At 43.8% G+C, this 22,829-nt stretch overlaps 1 protein-coding gene across 2 annotated transcripts; it reads right to left on the bottom strand.

Moving 5' to 3' along the window:
* Window positions 1–2,888: 2,888 nt before the first annotated feature.
* Arf1 (ADP-ribosylation factor 1) lies at window positions 2,889–20,861 on the bottom strand. 2 transcript variants are annotated; one of them, XM_037429538.2, is made up of 5 exons: window positions 20,707–20,861; window positions 19,710–19,912; window positions 16,937–17,047; window positions 6,589–6,713; window positions 2,889–3,998 (listed from the first exon to the last, which is right to left on the bottom strand). In XM_037429538.2, exons 2-5 carry the CDS (start codon window positions 19,855–19,857, stop codon window positions 3,837–3,839), a joined length of 546 nt encoding a protein of 181 aa, XP_037285435.1. In that variant the 5' UTR covers window positions 19,858–19,912; window positions 20,707–20,861; the 3' UTR covers window positions 2,889–3,836. The 2 variants fall into 2 exon arrangements, with proteins under 2 accessions (XP_037285435.1, XP_075743634.1); XM_075887519.1 differs by lacking the exon at window positions 20,707–20,861 and adding an exon at window positions 20,623–20,644.
* Window positions 20,862–22,829: the final 1,968 nt, after the last annotated feature.

The following is a 22,829-nucleotide window of genomic DNA, read 5'->3' as shown; positions in this document are numbered from 1 at the left end:
GAATAGTCTCAACCTGCATAGATTCAGCTCTCAGAAAGTCGTGCGCTCATAAAATGCAGGAGAGTTTTGAAAATCAGGTACGCCGTATTTTGGCTGCAGGTTACCCTATGACGCTCCTTACAGCCGTAGCTGAAGCCCTGCTTCAGAAAAGGAAAACAAGAAAGAAGGCGACATGTGAACGTGATACGTTCAGGCCTGTTGTGATACCTTATTTACATAAGGTCACACATCAACTCAAGAGAGTTGCTAACAGGCATGGGGTCTCCTTGGTATTCTCTGCGCCCAACAAACTCTTGAAGTTGTGCTCCCGCACCTGCGGTAGTAGCAAAACTGGGTGCAAAATAAAACACGGTGTCTGCTTTATTTCTTGCATCACCTGTGTGGTATATGGCATACCTCTGGTATGTGGCAGGATCTACATCGGGCAAACGGGACGTTGCATAAACGAGCGTCTTAGGGAACATGCGCAAAAAATAGTTAACAAGGTAGACAAAGGGGCACATCTTGTTGCTCACTTGCAATCCTGCATTGGATGTTCGCCACGGTTTCATGATACGATGATTCTGGGCAGGAGCAGGAATGAAGATGCAAGACTTGCTTTGGAGGCTTATCATATTAAGAAAAGCGGAGCTGACTGTATCAGTGATACTTCCGTTTCTTTGCATGCCATCGAATATGAATTTTTGCGTACACATCTTGGTTAAGATATCGTGTTCTACAAGTGTAATATGACAACACGCGTGTACATTCAGGTGTGTGGTGTGATGTGTTAAGGTTTAGGAATTTTTCGTTTTTACGTATACGATACGAAGCTGTGCGTGCGCATGCAATGTGTGTGGTTTCGGCATATATATGCGTTGCTGTGTGAAGAATAAAGTAGTTGTTAGTTTGGCGTCAATCTGTTTCTTTCCTCGCCTTCTTTTTTCCTTTTTTCCGTATTGTTTGCGCCAAAGAAGTTAACTTCTTTTTTTGTGCTATGTACCAACTAGACCCAACGCAAGTTTTACTGGCAGCAGCAAGCACAGGACCGGGTTAACTGGCGGAACATGGGAGAGGCCTTTGTCCTGCAGTGGACGTAGTCAGGCTGATGATGATGATGATGATAACTCATCCCCTGATGAAGGGAGGACCCCTCCCGAAACTGTTGGGAAATAAATATATTTTTGTTTGGGTGATAACCGCGTCTAATTTTGCGAAACAATCGAAAATTTTATTGCCGCCTCGGTTCTTTTTGCAACTATATTTTCATAGCGGTAGCTGTATGCCAGAATATAATATTGTTACGACGCATACACAGCAGAAGTCCGATATACAAGAGCTCACTTTAAATAAAATGAAAGGCGCTCGTAAAGAGGACTGGGCAAGAGCTTCGTCTTCCTTTCTGGCTGCGCGAGCTCTTCTCTGCAGGTTGATTGCGGCATTTGCCTCCATCCAGGAAGAGCATCGTCCCGATGCTCGGCTACAGAATACGATACGCGGTGTATGTAGTTGACGTATTATGCAGCTGGCTCACTGCAATATGGCTTCATCCGCACAACGTGTACGATTTCTGATTTTTGAGTTCGCGAGTGACTGTCAGGGATGACCTCATAATTCACGTCACTTAGGCGCCGTAGAACATTTAGGGACCAAAGTACTTCTTCAGTGACGTTTCAGAAAGGCCGCGTTGGGTAAGGGCTTGAACATCCGTGTCTGTATCATCGCAGTCGTGCAGCAACATGGCATCAAGCATTGTCAGTCACTTCACGGCCATAAAGAAGACTAAATGGCGTGCTTCGTGTAGTTTCCTGCTGCGCCGTATTATAGGCAAACGTCACTGGTAGAACGTCGTCCCAATTTTTATGATCGACGTCGATGTACATACTGAGCATTTCAGCAATTGTCTTTTTGGGGCACTCTGTTAAGCCGTTGGTTTGTGGGTGGTAGGAGGTAGTTTTTCGATGCGCTGTTCCACTCGGCTCAAGCACTGACATGAGGAGCATGGCCGTGAAAGCGCTCACAGCCATGCTCCTCATTTTGTAGCAGCTCACAATGCAGCAGGAGTGCGTGCCTGCTTTCCAGGATGACGAAGGAGCGCCTGAAAAGCGAGATGAAAGAAGATAAACTCCCCAAGCAACACGTTGTCCGTGCGCGCAATGGTAAAACACAAGCAAGCGCGGCCTGGTAGGTGTTCTGTGGCGCGGCGCGTTCGAGCGACCGGAGCTTTGCCTTCTCTCCGCTAGGGCGGCGAATGGCGCTACGCAAACTTGAGCCTGTCGCCCTTACGTTGCGCCTACAGTGTACTAGAATAGTAGTTGCGCCCTTTCATTAACACAGCCCCTTAATGACATCCGGTTTTGCCCACCGATGTCATTGGTGGGCAAAACCGGACATCGGTGGGCAAGGAGAGCTTTAGAAAACAGCGCGCCAATTTCCTACACTTTCCTTTATTTGGCAATATATATCCAGACAAGTGTTCTTTTGAGCTACATAAAAATTATGACTCTCCCTTGAACTTTACGCACATTTTTTATATATGAAAAACTGGAGACATTTCCTTTTTAAAAGAAGTTGAAAACGAAGTTTTCTTGGGTACAGCACTTTTGACCTTGAAACCGTCTATACGCTCACTACCTCAACGTATGATATACTAGTCTGTATGTTAACTATATGCTCACCACAGAACACGCCCATGCCAAATTTTGCGGAAATGTAGCAATCACACACATTGAAACTCGACTATTACAAAATTAAGTAGCAAACGAGGACAAAAACTACACAGCACCTAACACAACAGCACTGAAGAACGTTAGCATGCGCACGCACTTACCACGATGTTAGCCACAGAGATTTCGATTGCGAAATTTACCAGTACTATTAGTCAGAAGAGAACAAATGCACAAACAGAGTGAAGGTCCTTATTTTTATTTTGTAATGAAAATTACAAGCATCTCAAGTACACTGAAGAAAAACAGTCAGTCCTAACAGGTAGAGAAGTAAAAAAAAATTATGAACAGCCTAAAGTGACAAAAAAATGCACAATAAAATAACACACAAGCCTGGCCTGCTGCCAAAATCCTCTGCACACATTGGGCCCAATCTTCCGCACAGAATTATGTACAATCATGCGTTCTCTTTTCTACATAACCGGCTCCTGCGCGCAACAGAATAAAAAAGGGGGGTGCTCGTGAAACCATGCCTTTAATTCAAAAATTCAGCACGGAATACAAGCAGCACATGTGATGATTGATCAGTCCTTGCTGCGCAGCACACACGCATCCTTGTATGCCAAGCCTTTCTGTATGCCACCTTGGATACCAGTTAATGCATGAAAGAAAGGACCATCTATTGCTCTTCACAGCAAAAAGCGGCGGCAACAAAAAAAGAAACACAGGGACGTGGAAAGTTCCCACGTATCACACTTGTTAGAAAACCGGGACAAATAGGAAAACCTATGCAGCAGCAGGCAAACTTGACTGGACCAGCAGACGATTTTCGGCTTAGTGCATCGATGACGGAAAATAAAAAGAGGCTAATGGTTTCTGAGAACAGCAGCAGCCAAGCATCAACGAAGAAAAGAATACTGGTGGCAGACAGAAAGGCCGACGAGAGCAAGAGAAAAAAGTTAGCAGCAGAACTGGATAAAAAGAAAATTCTTTTCTCCCCTTCCCTCCCAGCTCCAAGGCAGGGGATGGACTGTAGAGAGAGGGCTGTCACAGAAGGATGAGGCAATCCAGTCCTTTTTTTCTCTCTCTCGCCCCTCTTGGAAAAAAAAAAAAAAAAAATGCTCTCTCCCACCCAGCTGACAACGCGCACGGCACACTACTGTGGTGTAGTAGTCGCGGCTTCGGTGGTGTCTACTTTTGGTTCTTGAGCTGGTTGGAAAGCCAGTCGAGGCCCTCGTAGAGGCCGTCTCCACTGGTGGCACAAGTGGCCTGGATGTACCAGTTGCGGTTGCGAAGAGAGTGCAGGCCCAACTTATCCGTTATCTCGGCCGCATTCATGGCATTTGGCAAGTCCTGAAAAACAAAAGACATGAACACACCGATACGCAAGTGCAGATAATGTACAGCATTAATAAATCTGGCAGCACTTTTGGACATGAAACAAAGGAAAAGACACTGAAAAGCTAAGTTCTAATATGCTGGTTCAATCAAAATTCAAATATAGGTTGCAGAAAAGCTTCATGTGGAAGTGTGATGCATCTTCTTGCTTTTGAATTGTAGTGGCATGGCAGTTTTAAATGTAGTGCCAGATAAGATTTTCACTATGGTGCAGCAGATGCCATCAAAATCCATGGTCTCAACATGAGCTTGTGTGGGAATGTGCAAGGCCTTTATAAGCTGCAATTTTGTAACACTTGCAGCTCACGTTCTAAAATTGCCTTATCTTCTTATTGCAACTGCTTATGCCGATGTTGACATTGCCATAACAATTGAGTGAAAGAAGGCGTACCTAAACATGGTGACCTTGTTTCCCCATATTTGTTCGTACTGCTTGTTAATGATAATTAAATTATTTTGCTTTTGGTATTTAAAATGTGAAGATTGGTAGGTAATGCAGATACGTAAAAACAAATGGCATTACAAGAAGTCATTCTTGATAAGCTGCAGACCATATTTTCCTGAACTAATGTTGGATGTTTTGAAACAATTACCGTATTTACTCAATTCTACCGCGCCCTCGATTGTAACGCGCACCCAGTTTCCACGAAGAAAAAAAAGCAAGACATCGATTGCAACGCGCAGCCATTTTTCTCGTTGGCCCGCATGATCACACCACTCAAGAAAACGACTTCTTTCAGGAGCGTCTTCCGTTTAAATATGAGGTACGGGGGAAGCTTGTACCTATCTGACGTGCAACGGAGCATTGCCGTCACTAGTTTTACGGTGGCCTGATGTCAGCACGCAAACTTGCTTCGCCCCCTTCTTGACGGTTGTGGTGCAAGGCATGTTGACGTAAAAAGGCGTCTGATCGGCATTCCCGATTTGCCCAAGCAGGTAGCCGTTGTTGTGCCGCAAGTTTAGGACGAACCTCTGAAAACTGAGAAGCTTTTCATCGTACTCCCCCGGAAACTTTTCGCATATGCCCGTTCGCCTTCGGAGGGAAAAGCCTTTCCTCTTCATAAAGTTAGTTAGCCAGCACCTGCTTGCTTTAAACTGGCTCTGCATTAGCCCTTTTTCTAAGGCTAACTGCATAGCCTGCACTTGGAGCAGTTCTGTCGTCACGGGCCGTTGTGCCGCTCACTGCTCAATCATATACTCGCCGAGCAGCTCTTCAATTTGCAGAAACCGACCCTGCTGTGGTTCACTGAAGCCTTTGCGTGAATGTTTGCTGTCGAAAATCTGCGTTTGTTTCCGCCAGTCCCGCACGCACGTTTCGGGAACTCTGAACGACCGCGATACGGCCCGATTTCCATCTGTTTCGGCACACGCGATGACTTTTCTTTTGAAAGTGGCATCGTGGTGCACTCGTCGAGTTTTTGGAGTCTGCCCTTCCATGCTGTCGATGCTAATGCACTACAAGATGACGAACTCCTCAGCACACGTACGAAGTGCTGCACATGGGAAACACATAGGCGGAAATGAGTGATGCGCCATGACGACGCACGTTGGGGGCGGCCATTTTGAAAATGCCGATTGCAATAGAGTGACCGCATTCATTTTTTTTTCGTACTCTATTCTAACGCGCATGCGATTTATGAACTCCCTTAACCGGAAAAAAGGTGCGTGTTAGATTCGAGTAATTACGGGATTCTGAGGAGTGGCATCTCTAAGGGACACTAAGCCAACTATGAGGTCAACGTTGATTGTTAAAATGGCGGTCCAGAAACCTTGTAGTGTTACTTTTGTGCCAAGAAAAGGCCTATTTTGAAATAAAATCACGTTTTTGTGCTCCGCATCGAGTTAGCGCACTTCAAATTACCCGCCTTAAAGGAGCGCTGACATCAAATTTCAAGATCGAGATGTGCTCATGATTCGATCGCTTGGTATGCACAGGTCTTGGCCAAATTTGATAGGCATCCGTCGCGTGGAAGTTATTTTAATTCGATGTCAAACAGCGTAGAAAAGCTAAGGCAAAAAAAACGAAAAGTAAGACTGCCCTGCAACATCGACTCTAGTGCTAAGTGTTCGGTGCGATACATTCCACAAATACCATCCCGAGTGATGATGCCCTAGTAGCGATGACGTGTACGATCCGAGTGTTCTTATCGTGGCGCTGAAGTGCAGAAACGCACTCCCTCGTCCACGGCCGGGCTAGCACGCGCAGGTGCAGTAAATATTCAGCTCGCATATTCTTGGGAGCCTCAACTGCTGATAGGCAGCGCGTCGACCATGGTGAGAAAGTGTTGCAGGGCAGCTTTAAGGACGAGTTCCTATAACCACAAACATTGCACAGTACATCTTTTTTAAGTGTTCCATGTCAGGATTGTACTGCCTACTCACCATGCATTACTATCGCCAGTTCAAAAGTGTGAGCGCGCGCTCTAGAACACACACACACACACGGCCTAGCCCCGCCTTGTTCGTTATGCCGAAGCGCCATTGATAACCAGTCTTTGCATGGTTTGCTATGAAGTGGCAGGCAGAAAGAAGCACAAGGACCCACCTGCTTGTTGGCAAAGATGAGCAAAACTGCATCCCTCAGCTCATCCTCTGCGAGCATCCTCATGAGCTCCTCCCTCGCTTCACCAATTCGCTCCCTGTCATTGCTGTCGACCACAAATATCAAGCCTGAGGGAGACAAAGATAGTCTTTCAGAAAGCAAGCCTATAAAACAATACCCGTAAAGCATGCCTCCGACACGCGCCATCACACATCTAAATAGACAGTAGTGACATGCTGCAGAGCTTTTTTTATTGTAATTAAGGAGAATAGCTTTGCAGAAACTTGAGAAACAATACAGGATAGAAGTAGCATGGGCACATGAATCATAACTGAAATGCAAAAATGCAAGGAGGATAAAAAAAGTGAACGTACAATCTCAGCAAAGACACCATTAAGGGGAGATGCTACTCGAAGACACTTTTTAAAATATTCACCCTAGAGCAATGAAACTTGAGCTGTTAATAGAACATTTTATGTTGACTTGAGAAATAAAATTATTTTTCTTGCAAGTTGCATACTTTTAGTTCTACAACATGACAAAGTGAAAACCTTAAGAGGGCTCACCAGTGCCCATAGAGAATACACGTGTACTTTTTGAAGTTCTAGCTCGTCCAAATTTGGTCAGATTTACACGGGGTTTTCCGCACTGTATTCCTTTTCAGGGTATAAAGGAAGTGTTGCGGACAGATTTTCTACTCAGGCCAGAGGCAAATATTTACAGACCAGAGGCAAATAACCAGAAAAATTGTACTTTTGTAGTCTCGCTCTTTTCGGTTGTCTCCTAAAGATGATAACTGAATTATTGAAATTATTTCCGCAACATTTCTTTCCTTTTTCTTTCCCAATTATGGTATAATTTTTATGCAGATCAGTCCAGTGGTTTACATTTTACAGGCTAAAAAAGTGTGAGTGCTTTTTGTGTGCATTTAAAAATCGTGCCAAATTCAACAGGAGCAATGTGGCTCCACATGGTGCCACCTACCATTCAAAACACCGAAAAACAAGAGGCAAAATTATTAGAAGGCCGAAAAAATAAAATGTAGAAAAATATAAATGCAAAAATTTAAAGTGCTGAAAAAACGAAAGACCGAAAATACCAGCACCTTGCTATAAGAAGAGTGTCTAGCCGCGACTGAGCATCCACAGGCCTGCGTGCTTTCGCCCTCTTTTCCAATAGCCATGAATTCCCTTCGCATATGGGTCAAGCCTCCGAAAACAAGAATGTATTTCCTTGTTTATTCAATTTCATACAGATAAATTGAGTGCAATGCCTCGCAGGAAACTTAAAACGTCCAGAATGCCCTGATTGGGCAGTGCAGCTGCCATACCATCTTGGACAACTGATGCTTCGTCACTTCTACTAAGATTAATCGCCAAGAGAATATGGTTATTGGAAAAGAGGGTGACAGAACCTTTATGTTGCCAATATACTTTATCTTCCACCATGGCAAGGCGATGGCGTCTTTATGCTTCTTTTAATGGTTCGGTGTTCCGATGTTCCGGTATTTGAAGTTGTTGGCACCTTGAGTTTTCGGCATTTCAATTTTTCGTAGTTCTGACGTTCGGCCTTCTAATAGTTCGGAGTCTTGATTTTCGGCGTTTTGATAGGGACGCTAGCAGACGACATTGTCCTGCTCTCGGCGAAGTACTTATGCGTAACGAATGTTTGTGATGGAACTGAGAAAGAGGAAGAAAAATGAAAGAAAACAATACAGGGAATTAGACTGGCTACATTTATCCTAAAAGACAGGATTGAGCAGTTTCCCTTATAATATATTTGCTACAAATCCTTGTCGCCTCTGCTGGCTGCCGTGCATTTTCATCGGCACTGCCTAAATGGACAAAATATATCACCGTACAACACAAGCTTGACGCCTGTGTACGCGCCTTTTGATAGTGCATCCTCTATGATACAGAATAACTGCAGCAGCTTAAATACGAGATCGTACGTACGTAGTCAACTAACATATATCAGATATCTTTCGTTTATAAAATATTAATGAAAACTAAGGAATAATAAACCACAGAAGATACAGAGGACGTAAATCGTACTGTTGTAACTGCGTTGTAGTAATTGTGATATATACGTGAAAAAAAGTATAATGTACAGAAACACCATTAAATAGTTTTCCTTTCGTACAAAACAGCCAGACAAATTTTAGAATTTTTAATAAGTTTATGCATTTATTCCGTCACCCAGTTTAGTGTTTTCACATTTGAATCGCGATAACTACAATACAGGGAAAGCTGTGCAATTCAAGCCCATTCTACATTCCTTGGCTTCATCTATTTGTTTTCATTGAAGTAACATTTTAAGTAGGCATATATATATGGAAGCACAGAAAACTTTGGTATCTATTAATATGACCAATTGTGTCATTTACCATTGGCATCAGTGATTCTATCAATAATTTGAAATGTGCAAGTTGGCTCCGCGTCCCACTGTATAACAGCTTAATTTTAATGAAAAAAAAAGTCGAATGAACTGTAGTAATTTTTCGGCCTGTATCACCCAGTAACTGGATTGACCAGCGCAGTAGTAAACAGGAATGAACTCTGGTTACGTTCTGTGCCTCGTATAGATACTCATTTTTGCTGCACACTGAACTCTGACCACGCACTGCTAGCTCAGCGTACTTCAGAAAGCCGTGCAGTTCGTCTGCCATCTATTCAAGTGTAAACAAAATTTTACCGGTGGAATCAATCGCTTTGTGTTTACAATACTGCTCTGGCGGTTCAACAAGTACCAGTACCCCCCCGTCGGGGTGAATTAGCAGAATGAAGGGTGTTCTGAGCAGTGACCTTGTCCACCATGCGTTCTGCATACCACAACTGCAGGCGCCGATTCTTGTACCCATAGCCTGAGGAAGCAAATAGCACCTTCTTGCATCTAGTTTAAAGGGCTGCTGAAAATGCAACAGCCTCTCACAATAAGCAGCATACAGCCGTAAAGGCACATAATTAGCATTGTTGAAGCTACAGGTGTGGTGTGACAAAAGCAAAAAGTTGGGGGATCGCTACGCCGTAAATAGTTTTGACCCTGCGGTATCATTTGCCATGGTTCAGGCAGAAAAACTGTTTTCAGACAAAGTGGTTACCGTGTTATCAAGTAGTCCCAGGAAAGTTTTCAGCAACCCTACTTTTACATGCGCAGTGAAAATTCAGTGTCTTGGTGAGATTTTAGACACCTACAGCCCGTTCGAACTTCCCACCTTTTTTGTAGTGTGTAAGTGCTGCCATCTATGAACACAAAAAGTTCAATTCTCAGTTGCTTTGGAGCTGGTGAGCTCCCTCGACCTCACAAGAATGGTGCAGATGGCATCCATTGCCACATAACGGACTGTTCGGCTAATGGCAGTGCTTGATGTACGAAATCGTACCAGCAGCTCGTAGCCTATTCCTACAGAGCGCTCTACCACAACAGCTTTCATGTTGATAGCGTAGCTATCGCGTGAGCTTCCGCTGTCATATGTTCTCGCAGTCAGTCAATCACCCGCCGCACTCACGCTGGCCTCCTTCCTTGAAACTACTTGATGCGAAGTATGTCGCCAAAAGAATAGTTTCGGGGACCTCACTGCTAGAGCAGTGTAGTCAAGTCCGTTCCACTTGTCCGCGAATTTCCGGAGACTCGCTCCTGAATGACGACATGTCGGACACATTGCAACACTCAAAAGCACGTTAACTGCTGTTAAAACAGCAATCATCAACGAAGACTCCGATCTTCTTCCGGGAGGCACTCGCATATTCGAATGCGTCGACTAACTCATCAAACCCACCACCACCAGACTATCTTTTCGCAGTTCGAGTGTTAGAAGTTGATTTGCGCTGGTGTCCTCTAAATTTCTGCGCAAAACTTCACAGGCCGGTGACCGCACTTGCTACGGCTTTCTTTACCCAGACCCTGCAAGTAGGCTTCACAGCACACACTGGTATGCAGGGGCCAATGGTGGTCCCCGATCTGTACCATTTAAATTAAAAGCCAGTCGCAGCACGCGAAAAATGTGGAAAAAGCATGCTTTTTGTTCATTTTTGCACTGCAGCAGTGGGGGAAACGATCATTATTTGAAGAGTGAGGCTTGGCACTTTGCCTCATGCGGTCGACAATGGCAAGCGGCAGCTCATTTGCAGCGGTGAGGTGTTCAAAGACTGCACACTTTCGGCCTTTCAACAGTCACCTTGTGCTTTTTAGATGCAATTTTAAAGCATTTCCAGTGGAGTCTACAAAGATTTTCTTCCCAGGACATTAGAGATACTAATCTTGACAAAACAGGAGATCTAATTTTTTAGAAAACTCGCACTTTTCAACCTGCATCTCCCTTTATTTGCCCCCCCCCCCCCCCCTGTCTATGGCAATTATTCTTGGCAAACCTAACTTGAGTGTGTCACTTCTGCGAAGATTATGCTGCCAATATACTTTATCTTCCACCATAGCTAGGCGACCGCTGTGCCAGTCGTCTGCCATCTATTCGAGTGTAAACAAAATTTTACAGGCAGAATCAATTGCTTCCTTAATTCGTAGCTAACTGGAATAATCCAGTCAGCTGTGAGTTAATGAGCTTTGACTACAGCTGTACTGTTATTTGTTTCAATTATTTCACTGCCTTTAACATTATTTTTTAGCAACCTCATAGATCACAATGTTATAATGCATTCCATCAAAAGTCGAACAGCAAACATATACACACAGTGCAGCATGTAGAAGGAACTGTCCGAATCATGACAGCTGCATTGACCATTGTTCAGCATACTATATGCCAAGCCAATGTACACCACAACACAAGCTTTTGTTCTGACAGGAATAAAAATATAAGAAGAGATTTCGTTCACGGGCACATTTTGACATGCTTTAACGGCAAAACGTCCTTGCCTAGCTTATACAGTTTTAGCGTTGCGATTAAACCTAAAAAGAGTTCAATAATATTTTGCCCTCCAAGCAACGAGACAATGTAAAATGAGTGGAAAAAAAAAATGGCGAGGGGGACTTTTATTTACCTGCTGTGAGCACAACAGAGCATCGGGACGACCGATTTCTGACAGAGAGACTGGCACTGCCTTGCGTTTTTTTTTTTGTCTGTGTGCACCAACTTTCCAACAGCAGTGTGTGCACCAACTTTCTAAATATAGGTTTCAATAAGAATGCACTGTTAAAGGGAACACCAAACATGGCTTGTCTGGTTAGATTAGTTATGACCCGACAGCCTGGGCAATATATCTTAACAATCCTGCACCAGCTTCTCACTGCGCACACGTTTTCCTGGAATGCCAACATTGGCACACTGTACGGTGTCGGTCTAAGCAGTATATGCTTGCTTTGTGCACACAAGTACTAAATTTACAAAAAACTTGGTTCAGGTTTCAACGTGCCAAAACTAGTGCATTACAGGAAATGCCACAATACAGTAATTCCATATTTTAACTACTGCAGGTTGTTTCCTATGTGCCTAAGGCACGGCAAAGCATTTTTGCACCCCTCCACCTCCTATCACTACGACACTGAATTGTTTTTAGACCGTTTTGTCGAAATCCGTTTTTCAGATTAATAGTTTCTAATTAAAATATGCAAACTAATATCAAGATTTATCCAAACATACTTAGGGCTGAACATCCGGTGGTGAGAGAGACCCAACTGTCACTGAACAATACTACAGCAAAGAATCTCAAGAACTTCAGAGAGTGTACTGAAAATTAAAGGGCCAGTAAATACACCCAGACTTTTTTACATCCCCTCCCCCCTTCACCGACAAGCTCCTTAGTACAGTAGACTACGGTGATCACATTTCCCAAGACAGCACTGCATGCCACACAGACCCTCCATTTTAAACAATTCTCGCACCCGACTAATCACCCCTGTACGCACAGTGACCCAGACTTGCCCTTGAGCAGCCTGGCGAACCACAGAGCTCGTCCATTGGTCTGCCTTACGAAAGGGAACTTTGGCAGAGTGGTGACACAATTTTGACTGCGCATTGCACATATTGATTTTCCTGTGCTGCCTTCTACTACACTGTCGAGCCCCAGACTATGAGGAGAAGCAGTATTGACGGAACAAAAGCCACTGTCTCACCGCTTTACCACTATGGGAAGGGTGCTTCTTTAACGCACTTACGCCCTGCACTGCTACGACATGTGCTGATAAATAAAAAGCCCAACTCTGTCGTTAGCTGGGCACTAATGCTGTTAAGGCTCACGCCGTGTCACATTGCCGAAGTGGGTGGAGTCGTGACGACTTCTCCCTTCTCATGGCAGAAAGGCGTGGAGAGAAAATTGCGCACCTTTCTCTTCAGTACAATTTTTGGACCTCTAAGTTCTCTGCTGGCCCTTTTAAACAAACTTTGCCTCCAAGGTATAACAATGTTATCAGGTTCTTGTGCCAGAATAGTCCCTGCTAACAGTACAGGATCCATTTTCAAGATTACCCTTGTATCAACAGTATGCAAAAACTCTTGTGTAAGCAGTCTTTTACAAAGCTGAGGCTTAATGAATAAGGGCTGCCTCGCAGACAAACAGCACTGACGATCTCTTTAGATAGTTTTTTTCCAAAACAACACTAAACCAAAAGCACGGTGCTAGCTTTCCAAACCGAACCAGTCAAAACAAAATTACGCATATCAATATATTAAATGTCCTCATATAATCACTATAGCCATTTTTCGTGGGCGTCTAGGGCTGCTCAGTCTTAGTTCAGCCACGAGCATTGCCTATACATGTTACGCCGCCGCGCTTCTACCCATGCGCGCAGCCAAAAGTGTCACCATGTATTTCAGCCATTTGACCTTGCTACGAGAATGCACACTGAAATAAGCTTTGAGGGGCTTATTACATTTTCCACTACACATTAAATTTATTTTTATAACGAGCCTAGGTGAGAACAAACACTTGCCTTTTTGTTTTTACTGTAACAATTGTTGGCAACCACTGGTTTAGAGGCTATTCTTTTATGGCTGTGGCACGGATCGACATACTCAATTCCCAGAAAACACTGCTTTTGAAAAAAGATCGCTCTGTCATGTGTGTGTAGATGAAACTTTTTCCAAAGCAAGTCTTGTTGCGCAAAAGACTTTCTCAAGTGCCTGAGTGACAAGGGTGTATATACACAGAGCATACCCAGTATAATTACCTCTGCTATGCGATATAAGAAAAACTTTTCTTGCTTGAACTACTGACAGTGAAGACCCCCCCCCCCCTTTCTTTTTTATATAAAACAAGGAGAATGTCTGGGCACAATTTTTTAAAAACCACCTTCACGCCAACAAAGAAAGCTGGCTAAGAGAATTGCGTGATGGGTTATACGAAACCCAGTGAGCCATATTTAATAAAAGGTTTTTAAAGTTTCCAGAGATATCTCACTTGAATACAGCCCCTATAAATAGGAGTTAACAACACAGTTCATGCTCGTTTGCATGACAGAAATTGAGGGGTTTTTAAGGACTTTTGCAGCTATGTGAGTGAATTTTGAAGGACCACATTGCCAGTTAGACTCGTGTCCAGGGGAGGATAAAAGCTCAAATTACTAATTCATCAAAAAAAAAAGGGATAACATCACTGAAGCAGACAAAAACGTGGCTCCAATGACATTTTCTTTCTAGACAACTTTTAATCAATTGCATTAAAGTTGCAAGGGTAATCACTTTCAGTATGACAAATTCCGCACTTTTATTCAGATAGGAAAAACTGAGGAACATTTATGCAATGCTTTGTTGGTTAGTATGACACAAGTCGCACACTTTATTTCAGATAGAAAAACTAAGGAACAGATATGCAATGCTTTGTTGGTTTTTCAGAATTTTCATATCAATATCCCCTATTTCCTGCGGTTTGATCTTGGCGGTCTTCCCAAGGCTGCAGGACTTGATGATGCATGTCAGGTCGCTAACTGTCTCTGCCTTTTCTGCATACGAGTCTGCTGTTAACAGCAGACCAGTTTCTTTTTTGTAAGCATTACGACCTCCTCAATGCAACATTTCTTTTCCCGTTTTTCATTCTACTACTCTGCCTTATCAGAGTTTCCAGAAACAAACGTGTTGGTTCCGCACAGAAGCTACTGGTATTCTCAATTGTTTTGCGATGGGCACATGTATGCCACCTGCTCCATCTACAGCATCACAAATAATGCGCTGTGCAATGTGCAACTATGTTTATAAAAGAAAAAGAAAATGGAAATTCAAGGTTTCACAAAAATTCCAGCACTTTCAAGGTCTTGAAAACGAACTCTTCAAATTCGAGGGTTTTCAAAAAATTTCAAGGACCCGCATGAACTAGAACACCACATTGAATGCAGAGGTGTGTAGTATGTAAACCAAGCAGAGATTCTACTTTCCAAAGAAGCTTATGCATTCGTGGCATAGTTCAAGAGTCCATAGCTGCAGATAATGTATTTATTACCCATGGGAAGAAGGGTGTGCAGTTACCGTATTTACTCGCATAATCCTCGCACTTTTTTTGCCAGAAAACCGATGCAAAGTTGGGGGGTGCGAGAATTACGCGGGAAAAACTTTCTACAAAATGCAGAGAGCGAAAAAGAAAACGAAGTGGCCGCAAATCGAAATTCTCACAAAAGCAACTTACAGCAAGCTTTAAGAAGTACTAATTAGAATTTACTTCAACAATAAAAGCAGAGGTTCAACACAAGGCAAGATTTATTTGAGACACAAAAAGTGGAAGCAAATAGTCGAGAATTAGAATACCATACACGAAGCTTGTGGCCGTTGCGGTAGCAGTCGGCGCTCAACAGGAGCCCTCAAAAAGTAAGCGTAGGACGTCAGTATTGGGCTGATGGATATTTAACAGAATCGTCCGCAGTTCCCTTTTGACGAAATAAAGTTTACTATCAATCCCAGTTTTAGGCACACGGCAGACCTAACGCGTCTTGGTGGCTTTCAGCTGCCGTCACCAGTAGCGAACACAAAACTCGTAGGCTCCGAAGGGCCTACCGGCGGCCCTGTTGCAGTTGTTTAGCGCATGATCTATCACTTGCAACTTGAAGCAGCCGTGTGGCTTCAGTATCGCCCCATAACATGCCAAGATTACCAACACAACACACAAAACACGCCGCAACACGCACTGGCCATTTCGGCTTGGCTTGAATTGGATCTCCGTGCAATAGTACGCTTGATGCTTAAGAGATGGCGCCAGATGGTGCACGCTATCATCATCAATGGTTGGAACGAGCAGACGACATTATTGCGGCAGTTTTCGGGGGTGCGATAATTACTCGAGGAAAAAAAAAATCGTATTTTTTCTTGGGCGATGTGGGGGGTGCGAGAATTATGAGAGTTCGAGGGTTACACGAGTAAATACGGTACATATAGCGCCATCAGACAAGTGAATATGCATGTGACCTCAAAAGTGACAAGTTTGGCAATGTCTATCATTGTCCCTTCGTTCCAATGCCTTATGCACCAACTATAAACACAGTGGCTCCACCGTAGCAATTGTAACAATAACGAACCCTTTCAAGTTAAGTCTTGAGGTTCTACACTTCAAAAGCATGACATGACAACAAGGCATGGTTAAATAATTTGCAGTTAATGAACATGCACCATAAGTCGACTTTTTGTTTTTCATTTTGCTTACACTGAAATGTTACCACCACCAATGTGACCAGATATTAGACTCGTGCTTAGAGGTGCAATGCCAGAGCCACCAAGCAACTATGGTGGGTATACAGTGAACTCCCTTAAACACTCTGTTAAGACGAAATCTGGAATGTTTGTTTGCTTTCCCATGGACTCAATGCAAATAAAATCTGCTTAAAGACGAACTGCGTAACACGAGTTTTCTGTTAAGACGAACTTTCACGGCAACAGACAATGACGGGAATTCTGCGCAACAAACATTAGCCTTGATGGGGGCATTCAGGCGAACAAAAGAAAGCAAAGTGAAGAAAAAAGTAAAAAAGTCACAGTTGACTTGAGCTTGTCCCTCCCTTTTAATCTTCTAATCATGAAAACGTAGTCATGCTATATTTTCATTGTTAAAATGTTAAAGCAATTTATTCATGAGCATATTTATTATGAACTTGTAGAATCGAGTACTCGTTAGATTGGTGTATTTCAAATACTCTACTTGAAAGCATAGCTTTTATCAGGCTGAGCCAAATAAATGCTTTTTCTTGTTATTTTCCTGCCCATTGTAAGTATACTCCAGTGTTTTCAAGCAACATATATGGGCACACTTGCCATGTTAGCGTTTGGTTTTGTAGGCACTTGTGATAAAGCGAACTCCTGATAAGAAACAAATTATACTGGTCCCTTCGAATTTGTCTTAAAGGGAGTCTACTGAATTTGGCAGCTCTGAAGAATGTCCCAACACACCAACATGTGCGAGAACATGCAGCAGCAGCCACATACCCTGTGTGTTCTGGAAGTAGTGGCGCCAAAGTGGACGAATCTTGTCTTGGCCACCGACGTCCCACACTGTGAAACTGATGTTTTTGTATTCTACTGTCTCCACGTTGAAACCTGAGGAAGAGAATAGAAAAAAAAAGAGACAAGCGAGCAACAAATTACAATAAAGTCCGAAAAAAAAAAAAACATCGTCAAATTTAAATATTAAATAAGTTACTTCTTTAAAAAGCCCTGCAACACCTTTCCAGGTGATTACCAAATTACCTCATTGAAGGTGTTAGGTATGAGCGAAGTTGCAGAAATTTGTCGCAAGCCTATTTGTCACACGCCTCTCCTTTTGTACCAGTGAGCATGCTGAAAGCTACGCAAGGAGGCGATGACATTGGTGCAACAAGCTACGTCCGTCAGTCGGTGCACATCATGGCCTTGAGCACATTATTCTATTTTCCCAAAACGTGCGTCAGTGTAATACCCAAAACACCAATTCTCTGGGTAACCTTAGCACTGTGGTGCAAGCATGTCTCAGCACACCGTGGCAACTACGTGGCTCGTGATGCTCATGTCAGCCAACGACTACGGACTGTTTTTATGGAGCTGCCAATTTTGGTTATGGCATCATTTGTCGAGAAAAGATCGAACAATTTCAAGGCAAAAACTATTTGCAAATTCCAGGCTATGTGCTATATTGTGTATGGCTCACATGCTCTCCGCAGCCTCGACTACCGATTGTCAGTTAATAACAGACATTTGGTTTGAATCTATGCTAAACAAACTGCTTCATACTTCATACCGGACATCAAGAGCACAAATCAAACTAGACTTGAAAAGCCTATTTTTATATGTTATGCATCAGTAGAAACATTCAATTACAGCACAAAAATTGACGCCAATACAGTCAGATATAATTTTGAAATCCTAAGAGTATCAGACAGTTATGATGCAACAAACTCCCAATCCCATAAAATGTTCAGAAGTACTGCGTTAAACTATGCAAGTATCCAAGCTTTCAACCTAACTGCTTTTGCCCATTGGACCAGACGTCCACGACGGGTCACTTCGTCAGTGGTTGGTGCGTGTCACTAAAGGGTGGGGGGTGTGTGTTGCCCCTTTGCAACACGCTCTATTTCAGCACGTGCTCACCCCAGCTCAAGCCAGGGTTGTCAGTAAGGAGTGCCGAGTGTGCACTGGCAGTACCGAGATCGTTATTAAAGAGAATATTAAGATTACTGCCCAGAGGGAGCCATAATTTTTATTAAAATATGAATTCATGCCAGTGATGGGCCTGCTAGGAATGATCCTGACTGAGGCAGAGAGCCTTTTGGCACACCACAAGGCAACATCCCTTGTTACAAGCCCCCTGTGACTTGAGCAAACATTTGACACTGGCAAAATGCCGAGAACTGCCCTGTTAGGCCTTTAACAGAAAAAAGAGGTTCTAAGCAAACATAGCTAAATAAACAGTGTCTCGGTAAGCAGAGGTTATTCGGTAAGCAGAGGAGCTTATTCATTATTACTCACAAGTCCGTATACTATTGCTGTATTTTTTGTAATTACCCCATCCATGTAGCCATAGGAGGTCCCCCTGTCAGTTTCTCTGAAACTTTGGGACCTCCTGCTGTAATAACGCCAACCATGTAACTCAACTGAATTATTTAATAAACTTGACTTGAAAAGGTTTTATACGTCGTAAAGGACAAAGGAGGTGAATCATGTCACAGCCAATCGCGAAAGTCCCAAGAACACGTATGGAGCAAGCAGCTGCCTATTCTATCATCGCTTATTGCTGCCATAGTTACGCTGTAACTGCTTCTAGGTTGCACTGTTTGTATATTCAGTTTTGTCCTACCTACCAACTTGCCCAAGTTTCCATGCATCATAACGTCAGTTTCACAACACCCTGCTTGGGCAGTGGGTGGAATATTTAGGATTGACAAAAGCGTGCACTCGTAAGGTATTATTTCCACATGCTTTCAATTTAGCAATGACAACCCCCATACTTATGTAACAAACCTAATTAATCAATGAAGAAAGGCCAAACACGCAAGTATCGCTACTGAGCAACGTTGTTAACCAAATTTAGTTTAGCTTTGCTCCTCAAAGTAAGCCAATAATGTCTTGCCTACAGTCATTTGCCAGCTGATTATCCACTTTTCAGTAGAATGCATGGTCGAATCACAATGCCATGGGTATGGTGCTTTGAAATTGAGGACTACCTCAAAGGTAAACACTTAAGAACTTCCTATGCTCATGGTCGAAAACAATGCGGCGGTAGCGTGAAAGAACAGACGACAGGAAGTCGAAAGGTATGCACCATTAGGAGTCATGGTTGCATCAGATAAGCAACGCACCGGGTTGCTCTAAAACACGATATGAATCTCGTCGACATACACAGGCTGTATTCGAGTTACATCTGTAATAACCACAACAATGCGCCAAACCCCAGAGGCGGTGAATGTCACGGGGCCGATCCGCCCACGAAGAGTCGACGCAAAACTTTTCGTCCAACCCACTTTCCTCAGCCCAATGAGAAACGGGCCCGATTCTTCCGAGTGAAATCGGAGCACGACAAATCAACGCCATCGGCGAACAGTGTTCGAATGCGAAGCAGCTGTTGCGCAGCGCTGCCAGCACAGGTGCCCTTCCGAGTACGCCCAAGGAATCAGTAAAGCAGGCAGAAAACAAAAGGAAGGCAAGAAAAAAATCTGGGCCGACGTGATAAATCCGACCGGCGGGGCGGGCATGCGAAGAAGCTGCGCAACGCGCTTTTATTACTCACCGATGGTGGGAATGGTGGTGACGATTTCGCCCAGCTTCAGTTTGTACAGGATGGTCGTCTTTCCGGCTGCGTCCAGGCCGACCATGAGGATCCTCATCTCTTTTTTGCCGAAAAGGCCTTTGAACAAGTTCGCGAATATGTTCCCCATTTTTTTGTCTCTTCTAGGCGGTGCGTGAGGTCGTTCCAAGCTCTGGCGCTACCACCTGCGAGAGAAAATAAAAGAATTCGAACACACGGATAGTGGCGAACAGATATGTGCCAGGACCCTGCGTGCTGTCAGAAAGACTCGACAGGGTGGCATTTTTTTTTTCTTTCGGGCGAACGCACAACCTGACACGGGGAGTGAGCGAGACGGCGAAACAATCGCATCACCGACGCCCCACAAATGCACACTTCTAACGAGAGAAGGCTTAAGTTCTTTCACGCCGCGGTGTCACGTCAAAAACGGACCCCCGACTCGCGAAGTCCGGTTCAGAACAGCACAATGCCTGTAGATACTGCGAGAAGTGAATTCAAAAACTCGTATGCCTGTACAACCACACGCTCTTATAAGTGGATTAACTACCAGTTTTCAAAACCGCCAAACACAGGGGGAACGGAACCGAGTAGCCGACCGCGAGTCCGGAGGAAGGCAGGGTCCAGTGACGCGAAACTAGCTCGGCCGGAGTGCACAATTTCGCGTTAGAATTTCGCAAATAAAGCACTCTGAAACGCCACCGGCAACCTCAGAGCCTCAAACATCGGCTTAAACACACGCAGTCACACAAATTAAGCTCAGTTATCCCATACAATGGCGGTAAGAAAAAAAAAAGGGCATGTTCTGCAGACTACTGCGATGTTCAGCGTAAAATTCACCGAATGGGAAACGGCATACAAACTGACGAAACGACAAAATGCACGTCGACAACTTTACCCGAGCTATTAGACGGTACAACGCCTTAAAACAGGCTAACAAAACACCTGAAACGGGCAATGAAAAAGATCCAACCACACATACCGGCAGCACGGGCGACAAAATATGGCGGAGGTGGAATGGTGAACTCCAAGAAAAAAGCCACGTCACAAACGTGACGTCGCTATCGGCTTTTTTCTCTTCTTTACTGCGACATCTGTTCGTGAGCAGAAAATTAACCCTACGCCAAACGTTTGCGCCCGTTTACGAGATAAAATGTTCCTTCGCTACCTTATTATTGTGAGAACGTGTATCGCTATGTGCTCCGTAAAAAGATCGCACAAATGAGCAGATTTTATAATTTTTTTTCTCTATTGTGCTTATCGTTGTGTCCCAGTTACGGGAGTCAGTGTATATGTTCTCAAAAACGAACAGCCGCGCTTTATCGCTTGCCAAAGCTGCTATTTCTTGGGAGCATTTATTGATAAGCAGCACCGCTATGAAATTCAATACGTTGGTAGCGCCCTCTAGCGCAATAAATATTTTTTTATCCAGTAAATGATAACGTCAGACTGACGTAACGAATAAAGTATGAATCGTGTGCGATTAACAGCCCATTTGGTGCAGACACACGTTACGCCAGTGGAACCAGTTTACACGCAGAGTTATTACGTACACGTGCAGTGGTCGAGTGCGGGTTTAGTTGTTTGCTTTTGGAACAATGTGACATTCCGCTTTAGCATTGATTAGGGCTTGCAGCGGCCAAAATTTTCTGAAGAACATCACATTTAGGTTGCAAGCAAACTTCTAACTTGCTCTTCGGTTTTTGGTGGCTGGAGTAACCGGCATAGACACATTTTTTTTTATGCTGTAAATTCCAGGAATAGATCTTTTTTGTTTTTCTCATATTCTATCAAACAGAGGACAAACATTAAGTGTTCTTGAGGGTTACACACATCAAAGAACGTTATGCTTTACTTTCAAAAAAATTAAGAAGTTCAACAGAATGTGCTTCAAGCTGCAAAGCACCATGGTGACAAGAAGTAAGAATGGATGAAATCCTGTGTGGTATATGACAGCAAATTATTGCACCTTGTACCAACTAAAGTGGTGCAGGCATATTCTGGAGTTGTTCCCGTTGCTCTACTGCAAACTTCAAGATTAGAGCGGCTTCTAGAGAGCAACAACTCCTTTCCTGCATGTATGAACGCCTTCAGGAGAGGCTGATCTGCCACCGACGGTGTGGTCGACTTGATCGGGAGCACTGAAGAGGAAGGAAGCTGATGCAGACTAGTGGCAGCAGTCTTCCTAGACCTTAAGGGTGCCTACGATAATGTGCTGCGTCATGCGATCTTTGAAGCATTGGAAGATATTGGCATTGACCAGTGGACGACTGTATGCTTGGATCGTTAGTTACCTTAAAGACCGTACCATTCACATGACGACAAGTAACGGAGACGCCGATCGATACAAAGTTCATCGTAGTGTGCCCTAAGGAGAGTTCTCAGCCTGATTCTATTCAATGTCAAAATGATCGGCCTAGCAGCACAACTTCCCAGCACGGTGAAGATCAGTACATAGGCTAATGACAAGCATATGGGCATCTGGAACTACTCGTCTGTGTGCACGACTACAGCATGGAGTGACAATCACAGCCAAATATCTACGACGTTAGGGGCTCACTCTTTCAATAGACAAATGCACAGTGCTTGCGTTCACGCACAAGCATATGTCACAATACCCGATATTTATTAATGGGACAGCGATACCTACTGTAACGCACCACAAGTTTTTTTGGGTTGTCATAGACAAAGATCTATCGTGGACGACACACGTCTTAGTACTTAAATCTAAATTGAAGAGCTATGTTTTCGTTCTTCACAACGTGGCAGGAGCAAGATGGGGCCCATCAGAATAATCGCTACTTCAATTGTACAAAGCTCTATTTGTAAGATACCTACGATACAGCATGCCGGTGCTCTCCAATATGAGACCTAGTTGTGTGAAGATGCTAGAGTGTGTTCAAGCTCAAGGCTTGCCAAGACGCTTGGGTCTACAGCACTGTACTTCAGCAAATGAAACTATTGAGGAGGCTCGAGCTTGTCTCATCGGTGTATACATGCTTTACGAGCCACTTGGAGTTCACCTTCGATAGTTGAGCTGACACAGGCAGCACCCACTATCAGCGCTACCTGCCACTCACTCAGACTGCAGTTTCTCAAGAGTGA

The sequence above is a fragment of the Rhipicephalus microplus genome, chromosome 1 (assembly GCF_043290135.1).
Source record: "Rhipicephalus microplus isolate Deutch F79 chromosome 1, USDA_Rmic, whole genome shotgun sequence".
NCBI lineage: Eukaryota > Metazoa > Arthropoda > Arachnida > Ixodida > Ixodidae > Rhipicephalus > Rhipicephalus microplus.
This window is presented reverse-complemented; position numbering and strand designations above follow the sequence as displayed.